At 45.7% G+C, this 14,370-nt stretch overlaps 2 protein-coding genes across 3 annotated transcripts in view; one reads left to right on the top strand and one right to left on the bottom strand.

Annotated features, from left to right (window-relative positions):
- LOC140217386 (BEN domain-containing protein 5-like) overlaps positions 1–14,370 on the top strand; it is a 386,196-nt gene that overhangs the window by 369,797 nt on the left and 2,029 nt on the right. The gene's annotated exons all lie outside the window — the stretch shown is intronic.
- LOC129383227 (uncharacterized) lies at positions 5,143–14,105 on the bottom strand. Of its 2 annotated transcripts, XM_072287955.1 has the most exons (6): positions 12,896–14,105; positions 12,415–12,834; positions 12,234–12,345; positions 11,776–11,914; positions 9,657–9,781; positions 5,143–6,262 (listed from the first exon to the last, which is right to left on the bottom strand). In XM_072287955.1, exons 2-6 carry the CDS (start codon positions 12,546–12,548, stop codon positions 6,107–6,109), a joined length of 666 nt encoding a protein of 221 aa, XP_072144056.1. In that variant the 5' UTR covers positions 12,549–12,834; positions 12,896–14,105; the 3' UTR covers positions 5,143–6,106. The 2 variants fall into 2 exon arrangements, with proteins under 2 accessions (XP_072144056.1, XP_072144055.1); XM_072287954.1 differs by having other exon boundaries at positions 12,415–14,105.

The raw sequence follows: 14,370 nt of genomic DNA, 5'->3' as shown, positions 1-14,370 counted from the left end.
CTTCACTGTGTTTGGGCTGCAGCAAGCAGTTTACTGCCCTTGAGACGCGACACCTGTGTGGCTGTGTGTCGTGCAGTGTGGGTACACGTACTCGCAGTTTTGCTTGTGTGCTGTGTTTTGCCTGCAGCTACCAGTTTACTGCCCCTGAGACGTGACACCTGTGTGGCTGTGTGTCGTGCAGTGTGGGTACACGTACTCGCAGTTTTGCTTGTGTGCTGTGTTTTGCCTGCAGCTACCAGTTTACTGCCCCTGAGACGTGACACCTGTGTGGCTGTGTGTTGTGCAGTGTGGGTACACGTACTCGCAGTTTTGGTTGTGTGCTGTGTTTTGCCTGCAGCTAGCAGTTTACTGCCCTTGAGACGCGACACCTGTGTGGCTGTGTGTCGTGCAGTGTGGGTACACGTACTCGCAGTTTTGCTTGTGTGCTGTGTTTTGCCTGCAGCTAGCAGTTTACTGCCCTTGAGACGCGACACCTGTGTGGCTGTGTGTCGTGCAGTGTGGGTACACGTACTCGCAGTTTTGCTTGTGTGCTGTGTTTTGCCTGCAGCTAGCAGTTTACTGCCCTTGAGACGCGACACCTGTGTGGCTGTGTGTCGTGCAGTGTGGGCACACGTACTCGCAGTTTTGCTTGTGTGCTGTGTTTTGCCTGCAGCTAGCAGTTTACTGCCCTTGAGACGCGACACCTGTGTGGCTGTGTGTCGTGCAGTGTGGGTACACGTACTCGCAGTTTTCCTTGTGTGCTGTGTTTTGCCTGCAGCTACCAGTTTACTGCCCCTGAGACGTGACACCTGTGTGGCTGTGTGTCGTGCAGTGTGGGTACACGTACTCGCAGTTTTGCTTGTGTGCTGTGTTTTGCCTGCAGCTACCAGTTTACTGCCCCTGAGACGTGACACCTGTGTGGCTGTGTGTCGTGCAGTGTGGGTACACGTACTCGCAGTTTTGCTTGTGTGCTGTGTTTTGCCTGCAGCTAGCAGTTTACTGCCCTTGAGACGCGACACCTGTGTGGCTGTGTGTCGTGCAGTGTGGGTACACGTACTCGCAGTTTTCCTTGTGTGCTGTGTTTTGCCTGCAGCTACCAGTTTACTGCCCCTGAGACGTGACACCTGTGTGGCTGTGTGTCGTGCAGTGTGGGTACACGTACTCGCAGTTTTGCTTGTGGGCTGTGTTTTGCCTGCAGCTAGCAGTTTACTGCCCTTGAGACGCGACACCTGTGTGGCTGTGTGTCGTGCAGTGTGGGTACACGTACTCGCAGTTTTGCTTGTGTGCTGTGTTTTGCCTGCAGCTAGCAGTTTACTGCCCTTGAGACGCGACACCTGTGTGGCTGTGTGTCGTGCAGTGTGGGTACACGTACTCGCAGTTTTCCTTGTGTGCTGTGTTTTGCCTGCAGCTACCAGTTTACTGCCCCTGAGACGTGACACCTGTGTGGCTGTGTGTCGTGCAGTGTGGGTACACGTACTCGCAGTTTTGCTTGTGTGCTGTGTTTTGCCTGCAGCTACCAGTTTACTGCCTCTGAGACGCGACACCTGTGTGGCTGTGTGTCGTGCAGTGTGGGTACACGTACTCGCAGTTTTGCTTGTGTGCTGTGTTTTGCCTGCAGCTAGCAGTTTACTGCCCTTGAGACTTGACACCTGTGTGGCTGTGTGTCGTGCAGTGTGGGTACACGTACTCGTAGTTTTGCTTGTGTGCTGTGTTTTGCCTGCAGCTAGCAGTTTACTGCCTCTGAGACGCGACACCTGTGTGGCTGTGTGTCGTGCAGTGTGGGTACACGTACTCGCAGTTTTGCTTGTGTGCTGTGTTTTGCCTGCAGCTACCAGTTTACTGCCCCTGAGACGTGACACCTGTGTGGCTGTGTGTCGTGCAGTGTGGGTACACGTACTCGCAGTTTTGCTTGTGTGCTGTGTTTTGCCTGCAGCTAGCAGTTTACTGCCTCTGAGACGCGACACCTGTGTGGCTGTGTGTCGTGCAGTGTGGGTACACGTACTCGCAGTTTTGCTTGCGTGCTGTGTTTTGCCTGCAGCTAGCAGTTTACTGCCTCTGAGACGCGACACCTGTGTGGCTGTGTGTCGTGCAGTGTGGGTACACGTACTCGCAGTTTTGCTTGTGTGCTGTGTTTTGCCTGCAGCTACCAGTTTACTGCCCCTGAGACGTGACACCTGTGTGGCTGTGTGTCGTGCAGTGTGGGTACACGTACTCGCAGTTTTGCTTGTGTGCTGTGTTTTGCCTGCAGCTAGCAGTTTACTGCCCTTGAGACGCGACACCTGTGTGGCTGTGTGTCGTGCAATGTGGGTACACGTACTCGCAGTTTTGCTTGTGTGCTGTGTTTTGCCTGCAGCTAGCAGTTTACTGCCTCTGAGATGCGACACCTGTGTGGCTGTGTGTCGTGCAGTATGGGTATGTGTAGCTGTGGTGTTCTCGCTTTCTGTTGGCAGTACATGAATGTTATGCACCGTGCGTCTTGCATGAACAGTGAGAAAAGAAGAGTAGTAAGAATGGTTGCACATCATTACAACATTCCAGCATCATAGCGTTATGGCATTATAGCATGCAGTTGCGATGTTGCCATTACTTCATCCCCCTAATGCTGTTGTGATTTCTTTCTTGTCGCTTCATCGTATTTGTGTCGTTTTCAGTATCACTCTCACCACCTTTCCATTGCATATGTGCTGCTGCCTATGCCGTTGTTGTCGTACCGTGAAATCAGCTGTCATTATTTCATGAGACAGAGAGAGAGAAAGGGAAGAAGGAAAGGCAGGGTATTTAACCAGACTGAGTCCACTTTGCTACCCTACATCAGTCATGCCGTTGCATTCATTGTGCCCGCATCTCTGAGTCGGAATTGCACAATACCATCTCCATCATTGGCTTTGATCTCATGATGACACCATTGTCATCCTGTTTTTGTCAGCATACCAGGTTCATGTATTCCATCATCATGTCATCTCGCTGTGTGTGTTAGGCCATTGTCATCATATTTCCTACACAGCTTCAACATTTCATGGTTGACGTGCAGTGGTCGTAATGCCGTCATCACCACACCATGGTGTGCATCATGTGGTTTCTTTGTTGTCAATAATGCTTCATCCAGAACTGTCGTTCAATGGTTGCTGTACTGTCGGCCTTCTGAAATTCCGTTAGTATCATAGCAGTGACGTGGTAGTGGGTCCAGTCTCACATTTCCCTTGACAGAATCTTCTCAACTTGGTATCAACTCTGTTGCACCACTGTAGAGCAAGGAGGTCTATTGCAAGTGTTCGTATGAGCCATGTAGTGTGCAATTGCTAATTTTCGAGGAGCAACAGCTTTCTTCAAAAACATAGACGAAAGGTTTGCATGAAGCAATTGTAATGCATGGAGACTGCAAGAACAATTTTTGCTCAATGAAAGTGGGACTCATACCTTCACCGTATGTGGAGGAGCAGTATTTTTTTATGGATGTGATCTCACGTGATTGCTTCTTCTAACACAAAAGCGTCACTTCGAGCTGAATGTGTAATACTTTCGTAACCTACAATGTTGCAGAAGTTTCTAAACATGTGAAAGTGTTGCGTACTACCTTTTCTTTAAATAGTTGAAGCATTTTGTAGCCTCTACCATATATCTAATAGGAAGGTCCATCTCATAGCCAACTGAAAATGGTCACTGAAAGGGCAACTTGGGAAATTTTTCTATGTCCACTGACCTTGAAATTGAAATTTTGAGTATACATTCCCTTTTGTACTCTAATTGTTCATGCCAAACGATGTGACTAAACATGAATTAGTTTTCCTTATCACGAACCTCAAATATTGGTTGCATGCTCCCGGGCCATGCCCACGGATGTATAACTCTGCACCTGGCGTCCCGTGTTTGTGATGTCGTACACTACACGACCACTTAGACCACAAACGACGAAGCTAGGACCCTTTCGCACGAGTCGATGGCCAGCAATCATCATTTTTAGATACGTCACAACCGATGCTTTTCTTCGTCTACCTGCAGCACACGGTGTTGTGTTTGGGCATGTCAGCTGCCTTGCACAGTGGGCAAAAAAAATATCGATCCTGCAGTGCTGACTCTGTATGAGCAATCGAAGGTTTATTCGCAATTTAAAATTACGGATGAGCTTCTAAGCCAATTATGCCATTCCACTGGTAACAGTAATGTCAACGGCATTTGGATATTAAAACATCCTAATGCACTTAAACACCAGAGGTTCCATTTAAAGTGTATCGTAACTGTACAAGTCGCTTGCCTAACATCATCGTCACAGCAATCGCATTGAAATGTGTTGAACCTTCAAGAGAAATAAAAATTGCGGTATTACAAGAAAAATGGCACCTGTGAGTAACATAGGGGCAAAGTTTACTACAAATCCGCTAACAGGTAATTTCGGAAAGCTTCACTGAAAGAAGGGCGCCACGACGTGAAACGTGTAACATAACACGATTGTATGTACCTGAATGTGAATGACACCCAACAATGATCTTCAAACGCGGAACAGCTTACGTAGCATTGCTGCACATTCAGTGCGCTTTATGATGTACAATATTAAATTGACAGCATATTTGCAACACCTTTGCGAACTCGAACTATGCGGTTCATGTTAAAAAGTGCAACTTGCACAATTGTTCCTCGTTTGAGTGGCTGACAAAATTTACATTTCATTCCCTTCTTTTGTGTTGCACAACTTTGAAAATAAATTTACAACGGAAACTAAGCATTGTGCTAAAAGCAATGTGGGGCTGATCATACGAAGTTTTTTGTTTTTAGGTGCGTTTCACAATTCGCTGGTCACCTCATTTGGTTGAATGATATGTTTCGAGCTATGTTGCATTATCATGTGTATCTCAATGTGTCACCTGTACTGTTGTGACTGAGAAAGTGATTTTTGTTGCATGGCTGACAAAGACAAGCTTCTTACCGTGTATTTCCATGTGCTCCTACGAGGTCATGTTCACTCATGACCGAAACCAAAAATGCATGCAGTTCATATGCCAAGCCGTAGTTTCCACCTCCTTTATGTCCATGTGAATTATTCAACATACAGTTTAGGTTTCGATAGCATAAGCTGTAAAGGAACGCACTCAAACTTTTGTGGCAACAGTTTGTTGTTCTGTATGCACTGGAAGACATGCTATGTGGGCTGTGCTGCTACTGTGCTTGCTCAAATGGTCTCGTGCGACAATTCTTTTATTAGAATTTGTCATCTTTGAATGATTGGCCATATTCGTCATGTTCCCTTTAGTTTCCTACGTGTGTTACATTGTGACACACATCGAGATTTATTTATGCTGTAAGTCGTTAACATGACGAGATTTTTCCGCTGTCTGAGGCGGACACACATTTGTGTCCCATCATCGAGGAGCGGTTTACTTTTTCGACATGTTATGCTCGTATGTACTGCAAAGAAGTGAACATAGTTCTTTGCAGTATGTACACTTAGTATGTACGTATGTACTGTATGTACGTATGTACTGCAAAGAAGTGTACCCCTGGAATTAATCTGGAACATCACGGCTACAGCGACGGCACAAATGCGCCTACAGTGTCCATATAATTGCTATTGCGGTAAAAACAGATTGGAATAGCTAGAAGCTTCACCAGCCCGGAGTTGGTCGCGGCTCTCTGCGACTGCAGTGACATATCGTGAACTAGAAGCTGTGTGACCGCGTTGATTGCACCACATGATTTAATAACATTGCAGTTATCAGCTTTGGCACGGGAATGTGTAGTTAGATCATAGTGCCACCAATGCTCTTGCCTTTCTGCAGAAAAACATGCACAATGCGGCCTCTTTACATACTGTAATGTTGTTTTCGTGTTGGTCTTTAATGTACCTATGTGCTTTCGAAGTGCCCTGTAAATTCCATTATTCCACCAAAATTGACATTGGCCTGCTCCAAACTGCATCAAAATGAATATTTTCTGCCCCAAATTGATCCAAAATACAATTATGTCTGCTCCAGACTGCTCTAACACGCAATGTTACTTGCTCCAAGAATTGCTGAAAAATAATTTGGGGCAGTTTCACCTGTGACATTGCCACACTACATTACTAGTAAACCTTGAAACATATGCTGGTGTTTTTAAGAAGTTTTAATACATACACATTAGTTGGAAATCAACACTAAACTTGTGGCGTATAATTTGCAATAAATGAGGCCATGACTGTGGCCAACTCCGAAATTGGCCTCAGCTGCCGTTCCAGGGCGTCTGCCTGCCGCTCCACTGCGTCGGCCAGCCTGCCAACCTGGTCGTTGAGCGCCTGCAGCTCAGCAGTTTGCTGCAATAAAAATCTTTCATCAGCCATGCTTCTACACATGTTACTGTGAAAAGCAGAGTTTTGCTGAACATGCGGTCGGCTTCGACGGCAAAACACATGGCCATGCAATGCCACTAGCACCGACACATTCATCCAAACTTGGGCTCTTTCGTACACATCCGCCTAACAAACGTGCTGCCACGTTCTGACTTGCTGTTTAATCTTGCGAAAATGTAACGGACAGAACGAGGCTACTATTTTCACTCTGCCAGCATGCAGCAGCACTCATTCAGCCTCGCTTCTAATGAAATGTACTGCTGCCATCACGACGACAAGAATATGTGAGGATAACTGGTAATGTGAAGCAGCACTGGATGCAATTGCACTGGGAACACAAGAGTATGGTTGGGTCAAAGCCAGGCATGCGAAACGTGTAGACAATCTAATGAACCATTAGTGGGGCTGTCACTTGAACCATGTATTGTAAGTGAACATGGCTAGCCTCCACCGGCACAAAACTGCTTTTTGTACAGGTGGCAATTCGCATGTGATTAATTTGTCAATTACGGCCCAGCCTAGAGAGGCTAATGCAGCGTTTGCATAGCGTCTCGGCGACTGATCATCTGGCGTGGTGCAGGTATGACTTGACAGGCATGCAAGTCTGGCCTGTGCCTCTGGGTCAGCAGAATGACAGCTGGTTTCACATACTGCAAGAATGGACTGCATGCCTAGTGGTAGGTTGGGCGCAACCTTGCTCTTGTATAGATTTCATCCAGTGCTGTTTCGCCATGGTGACGTTGCCCAATGATGTTTGCATCCGCATTTGGGTGAAGTGTCGCAATGGCAGCACATCACGTCAACTTGCTAGTGCTTGCCTAATGTGACTCCTACTTGCATGTGTGCACTCTCAATCTCGGTACTGCTTGCATCACTGCAAGGACGTACCAACGTATTGTTTTCTGAGGGAGAAATGTTGGGTAGGCACTGCAACATGTCTGATTGTTAGATACATAGACAAGTGAACAATGCACTCTATGTAATGTCAACCTCACGACGCAGGACATATGCAAGCCTGTTCTGCGAAACAAAGCTTTTGTAGCTTCGTTTGGCTGCTCTGTACTATCCACCTTTTGCCTGTAGGTTTTGGTGCAACTATTTCTGCTACTGCACTATAGCTCTCGATCCACAATTAAAATGGAATGCATGTTCCTGTGCTAGCCAAGTTCTCTGCGAAACCTGCAAGCATGTATTGCATTGATAGTCAGATGTCGTGTAATTTCCTCCTATTTCTACAGGTAACAGTGATGCGTTTTAATGGACTTATTCATTAACAGTGTGCGGTTTGTAATGATTCATATATGTTACTAATTGCCCCGTCACTGCTTTGCAACTGACATGTTTATTTGTATTGATATTGTTGGTGCTATTCATTTGCCTTACTAGCAACGTGCTCGGGTGTCTCGTTTCATAAAAACTACAGCTGTACCTCGCATTGTCATGTGCTGGTCGTCCGTCTCTCTTGCTATGTAGCATTGCCGGTTTTTTTCAGTTCTTGTCAACGCCATGTTTGTAAAGCTTTCTGATGCAACCATATGTCGCTCCATGCTGATTTCTGTCATCATAATTGACATAAATCTTTTAAATGTGCTGTGTGCTGCTACGGACACATGTAACGTCACAAATAACATAATAAAAAGATGAAGTGCTACAAAGCAAACGACAATGGCTGCTTGACCATATGGACTCTCACATGAGATTCAGATATTGCCAGATGTGTGGTTACAGCACAGTTATAGCGGTCGTTATAGATGAATGAAAAGCATGCTTGGGTACAGATGTTCAGCTATATGCATGGCATCTTGACGCATTTGCGAGCAGAGCAAAATTTTTTGAGAGCATTTGAAACGAGACACAGTATAACTGCGTTGGTACATTTCTCAGGGGCCACTGACAACAGAATGCTTGACCCGGGAAAAGTTCACAGAGTGCATATACAAGCAGGACTGCATGGTCAGAGTACAAGACCCAAGAAAACGCTGCAAGCAGGCAAACATCAATGAACTGTCACATGTACAATACATGTTAGGTCACCACCACAGAATGACAAATGTGCAGTGTAAAACAATGCTATGTTACCACACTTAAGAGTGTGCCTATCTTGTGACGATAGGTAAGCAACGAATGCACTCAATTTCAAAGTAACATTGTGATATGTGGGGTTGCTTATGCACACATTGGTATGCAACTAACAGCTAGTTAAAACAGTTTTGTATTGTTCCAATTGCACATCTTGCATTTTCTGTCAAATGTACATGTTTTCTAAATGAATGTGCCAGTAATAACGCTTCAATGTTTGGAAGCACAACCACTAGATAGACTGCTGTTGTCACAGGCATGATGTGGCCCCTGACGCCAGGAGAAAGTATCTCGCATTTTGGCCGTTGCAAGTGCAACATTGCTATTCATAACGAAAGGTTCTCAGCCATGCCAAAAGGGGTCATGGGGAGGGGGGGGGGTAGTTGGTGAAAATTATGAGGTGTTAAAATTCACCTAAACATCGCCCTGTTTCGATACGCTACACTTATCCATATGTCTGGCAAATGACATGTAGCTGCATCACAGTGCTTTTCAACTGATTACAGAAGTGTGTATAAAACTCATACTGGAGGCCGTGAGGTCCTGATAAGCTATCACCTGAACCCTTTCAGTGCTGTCGACGCACTGATGTGTTTCTGCGTTTCTTTGACATTGCTTTTGTGTGACAGTGATTTGAGGACCACAGAAAGGGAGCATTTGCCATTGTAGGTGGCATCATATTTTTTTCTTTCTGCACAAACAAAAAGAAACTGGCATTTCGTTTGCAATATCTGAGAAAGAAAAACCGCTGGGGGTGTTTCATGCCCGAAAGGAAAACAACAATGAAAGGGTTCATCACTTTGTATTGCAGAAATCAGTACATTTTATGCTAGCTATGCGTACATGAATAACAATGTATTGAACAGCACTACATGTGACAAAAGGTATTACGGCTGCCTAAGCACTAGAAGCTGCTTGTTACACGACTTCAATCCACTTTTCTGGGCATAAACTTGCTTGTGATGCGCAACTTTGTTTTGCACATTAGGTTATGTTCATACCGTCTAGAAAAGCGCAACACATTCCAGAATCCCCTAGACAATAGTCAATACTTCTCATGTCAAATGTTACGTACATAATGAAGATTCATACATTCGTAACATACATTCCTTGTGTCTCTGCATTTGAGTTACTAGTTTGCTTAACATGCTAAATTGTAGGAACTTTTTCCCCGTTTTCATTTCTATTCACCAACTACACATCTGCACTCGACTGCGGCAAAAATTCATTCGCTCGGGTTGAATTACACGTACACACTCTATCAGCACTGCCATCTCACCTTGCGGGACTCCTCCAATAATTTTTCGGCTAGCTCATTTCGCGCAGCTGCGAGGGTGACCCTTTTCGCGGTGTCCCCCACAGCCTGCTGCAGCAAGCGGCCTCTTGATGTAGCTCTTGGAGGCCCTGCATAATTTCAGGAGCACACTAGCTTCTAAGCTGCGCGACTAAAAAAATGTAACTATGCTGTTTAAGGAAGAGCAGTGCAATTATGGCAGCATTAGCAAAATGTAATACAAGTATTCATCTGCACCAGGTTTCATGTTGTACTTGACTGTGCATACATTTCATACCTGAAACACGAATACTTCATGGTCTCACATGAGGAGCATAAACCTTGGAATCGTTATAGAAACGTGTTAAAATGGAAATTACAGTTCCTTTTACAGCCACGCAACTAATGCAGCTCATCGTTTCTTTTATGTGGATTGCAGTGTATGTACAACATACGTAGCGTTAACATTCAATAACAGAGTATCTATGAAGTATGCGTTCAGTTTGTTCGACTCTTCACCACTCCAATTAAAGCTGAAAGCTAAACAATCTGCTGCACAGCTGAGAGTAGGTGAAACATGAAGTTGCCTCAAGCACACGCATAGCGTATAACATACCCACTAATGACCAAGACTCTTACATGCATTACTCAGACGCCTCACCCAATTGCATTTTACATCCACTTGGGCTCCTCGCACCGCATGTTCACATATGAGCAGGCTTGTTTTGTTCAAATGTTATTGCCCTTTATGTAATATTCCTACTCTGCGGTCTGTAAGGAAATTACATGAAATGAAAAAAGCACGTGTGGCTCCAGGTGAAATTTCCAAACATAACTGCCTTGTCAATGCGAATGCTTGGACCTTTACCAAGCATCTAGTGGTCAACAAGTTTACAGTGGTGCGTTACTACATGTCCTGTTCCATAAAGTTGATCCCCCAAAACGCAAACAGAATAGGTTATCAAATCACTGCCATGGTGTGAAATTCTGAGATTGCAGCATAACGACGTACCACATATGCATCGTTACAAGTAGGTGCACATCTTACTGCTTCAGGATAGCAATAGCAAATATACGTGCAAAAAATGTATGGCATGCCTTGCTGACACACCTTTTCCTCAGTGCTGTTTCGGTGTCTGTGTGTATAGCGTTCATGAGCAGTTCCACTAGGTTACAGTGCTGCCCGAACAAGTGCTCCTTGTATGCCTTCAGTTTTCCTATTAACCAATACGCCACGTGGACAAATAAACTTTACGTGCCTTTCGCATTTAAACACTTGCTATCAAGCGTGTATAATTGCCCATATCGGTAAGTAATGTATGATAACACCGTGGGCGACGGGGACAAGCAACATTAGACACATGTGAAAAGTGTGTCTTCCTTTCTCATTTTTGTAACGATTGCATCTTTTATTTCAGGGCATTACATTCAATCTATCGTGTCCAGAATTAAAAAAAAAGAATAGGTTTTGCGTAGTCTCTTCATCACAACACCGCTATGAAGGTTACTGCAATTTTTTGACATACCACTAACCAGTACACATACACTGCGCACACACAGTACACACAGAACCTTTGCGTAATTTACTTATGTCATGAGGTATAGGTTCCTAGCTAGAAAAATAAATGTCAACATGTGCACGCAACAAGCAAATGCCACGTTAACTTATTTGGTGATCTACAGGGTTTTTGTTTACAAAGACGGCGCCGAATAAAACAACACACGAAGAAGGGGGACACGAGACAGCACGTCCCCCTTCTTCGTGTGTTGTTTTATTCGGCGCAGTCTTTGTAACCATGCTTAACGAATTAGCCCACCAACACATGCTCAGGGTTTTTGTGCTTACTTTCTTTTTTGCCTTGCTGTGCCTCTGTGTGTACACCGGTACTGACCAAGCAGCAATAAAATCAGTTGGTTGTAGTACCTCTCTTGAGTATACCTTCTCTGTGCGGTCTCCTTTCTTCACTTGACATGTTTGTCTCACATGCATAAAGTACTGCAAGGTGCCTTTCATCTGCAGTGACCAGTACAAGGAACTTCTATATCACTATTACAGCTATGTTGACATTCAATGCACACATATTTCGCGTGAGGTCGCAATTACGTTCACACACCACACACTTACGGCTGGCACTACACCTTCCTGTAACGCCGGTGCTCGCAGATGGTGGTTGCTGCTGAGGTGCTGAGGCTGCAGAGACTGAGGTGTCGCCTGGCTGTGACACCTCAGTCACAGCTGAGGTGTGTGGTTGCCGGGAGTCGCTCTGCATTTAAGAAAAAAAAAAACAAACAAATTGTTAAGCTTAAGAGATGCAGACACTGGTCACAATAGTTACAAAAGGTGAAGCATATTGTGCAATCCAGTAGGCTTTGCTCTATTTAGGTACAGCTTGCCTCCAAGGCCTTCATTTGTAATGGAAACTTGTGCTCCAGCATTGTTTATTGCCTACTAGTTTTATTTACAAAATCTCATTATGCCCTTCCTTACTGCTTAGTTAAACAAGGCAACAGGACAGGTGAAGGTTTCTAACTGCCAATCCTGGCTTTTCTAAAGGAATACAAATATACAAGGGAGATTCTCACTTCGCAGTGGCTGCTCACGAAGGGCGCAGGCCGCGCCGGTACGGTGCTTGCAGGGCCGAGTAGGGCGAGCACTCGGCCCTTGGCGCCCCCAAGAAGTCCACCGCCGGTAGACCTGCAATGTGGTTTGCGTAAACGCTCGAAACAGACGTTACCGTAACGCATGCACGCCTGGTTTACTTACTTCATCTCGGCGGAGAGGTTTCCTGCGTCCGCCCTGGCCCGACTTACAAATCTATTCCACCAGCAACGCCAGTGCACCACGGGCTTTGTGGGAGGGCCGGCATCGTTTAGCAAATTGGCGAGCTCCTCCCACATTTACTTTTTTCTTTGAGCTGTGAATTTTGGGTCCAGATCTCCTGATGATTTAACTAAGCGGGGATTTCGTTCCATAAAGTTGATTATAATTTCCTGTTGCCGATGGTTTATGTGAGGGCCAATGTCCCGTGGTGCCATGGCGCTGTGATGGACAAACACTGTCGTCTGGAAGCTTGACTGCAGAGGGGTAGAAAATATTCAGGAAAACGTACAGACCGCCACTGGACTCTTTTATTCAGCATCATGAATAAACGCTTTGCAGTACACTCTTCTTGAACTTGTGGGCCTGCATAAAGATTATTATGAGCAGTCAACATCACTGCCGTCTGTTCAACGCCGCGACTTACCGTTGAATGTCATATTTCGTCGACGCAGCAGACGATACAGTTGTCGGTGTGGTACTAGAGGCGATTCGAGTTGCAAGTTCTCTCGAAGCATCGCAGTCGTGACGACCAGGCATACATCGTCTGGTGCGCGTCCATTGACAACGATTTCAGTAGTACTATGGGAGAACTCTCCGAGACAGCAACCATCAACACGACATACTGCCACCGCTACTTTACAGGGATTACCCACGCTCAGTGGCCGACGATCGTGCGTCAACTATTCACTGCAAGCGTAGACGCTGTCATTTTGCGCTTCAGTTCCAACACTAGTGTCAGCGAATGCACCAAGACAGCAACTACCAACAAGACATACTGTGCTGCCGTCAGTTTACGGGGATGCTCGGTAAGCGACGGTTTGTGGTCAGCTGTTTCATTCATTTCAAACAGCTGCCATCTTGAGTTTCGGTTCGATACGTGGCCCTCTGGTGGCAAACTAGCAATTGCAGTTTACAATGCCAGAAAAAAGTGAAACGCCGCTATACCGTACAAAAAGATGATGAAAATAAAATTTTCAGACACATTATGTTGTTACCAGTCACGCGGTCAAGCTCGTCTCATATCTTCACTCGGCAAACCACAACCGAAACTAATAACAAACGGCTAAACGGCATTTCATTCGATTTACGTTGTCACGGGTGAGTTCCAGGGCGCCCCGGGCACTACGCCCTTCGGGTACGCGGTCTTCCACTTCATTTTAGTGCAAGTTCGGATTCCCTTTTGATGACGTCAGCACTCGCCGAAGTTCAGAACAACAGAACGCGCATCTGATGACGTCAGGCCGAAGTGGACAGTCCACTAGGTGGACTCTTGCAGAATAGCCCCCCTGGTCTAGCCATGGCTCACACTGATGTGCTTGGCACTGGGCAGGCAAATGCGTCCCGTCTAAATTTACTCTTTAAAAACAGCTCGTGTTCCCATGCATGCTCGTTTACGTAGCGCCAGTCTGGCAGACGTTGCTCTTACCGCAAGGTAGTGGTATTCTGTACAGCAGGAGCTTGATGTGGGTGAGCTGGTGTAACATTTGAAGAAAAACAGCTCTAGAGAGATGAGGACGAAAAGAAGAACATGTACAATGGACAGGCACTAAACTTCCAACTGAATACATGTTCTTTTCGTCCTCATCTCTCTAGAGCTGTTTTTCTTCAAATGTTACACCAGCTCACCCACATCAAGCTCCTGATGTACAGAATACCGCTACCTCCGTTAAGAGCAACGTTTGCCAGACTGGCGCTGCGTAAACGAGCCTGCACGGGAACACGAGCTGTCTTTGAAGAGTAAATTTAGACAGGACGCATTTGCCTGCCTGCTGCCAAGCACATCAGTGTGAGCCATGGCTAGACCAGATCAGGATTATAGGTCGAAGTAAGGATGCAGCTGTAGGTGAATTAACTGAAGCTTTTCACATCAGGAAACTTGGGGCTTCATGTATCAGCAAC

The sequence above is a fragment of the Dermacentor andersoni genome, chromosome 4 (genome assembly GCF_023375885.2).
Source record: "Dermacentor andersoni chromosome 4, qqDerAnde1_hic_scaffold, whole genome shotgun sequence".
Taxonomy (NCBI): Eukaryota; Metazoa; Arthropoda; class Arachnida; order Ixodida; family Ixodidae; genus Dermacentor; species Dermacentor andersoni.
This window is presented reverse-complemented; position numbering and strand designations above follow the sequence as displayed.

Bases quoted from the DNA above. Each gene is read 5' to 3' on its own strand.
- LOC129383227 (XM_072287954.1), bottom strand. From the start codon at position 12,548: ATGTGGGAGGAGCTCGCCAATTTGCTAAACGATGCCGGCCCTCCCACA. The intron at 11,915-12,233 runs GTGAGAATCTCC...TCTTAAATGCAG, and splicing joins TCGTGAGCAGCCACTGCGAA to AGCGACTCCCGGCAACCACA. The intron at 6,263-9,656 runs GTGAGATGGCAG...TTTTTATTGCAG, and splicing joins TATTGGAGGAGTCCCGCAAG to CAAACTGCTGAGCTGCAGGC.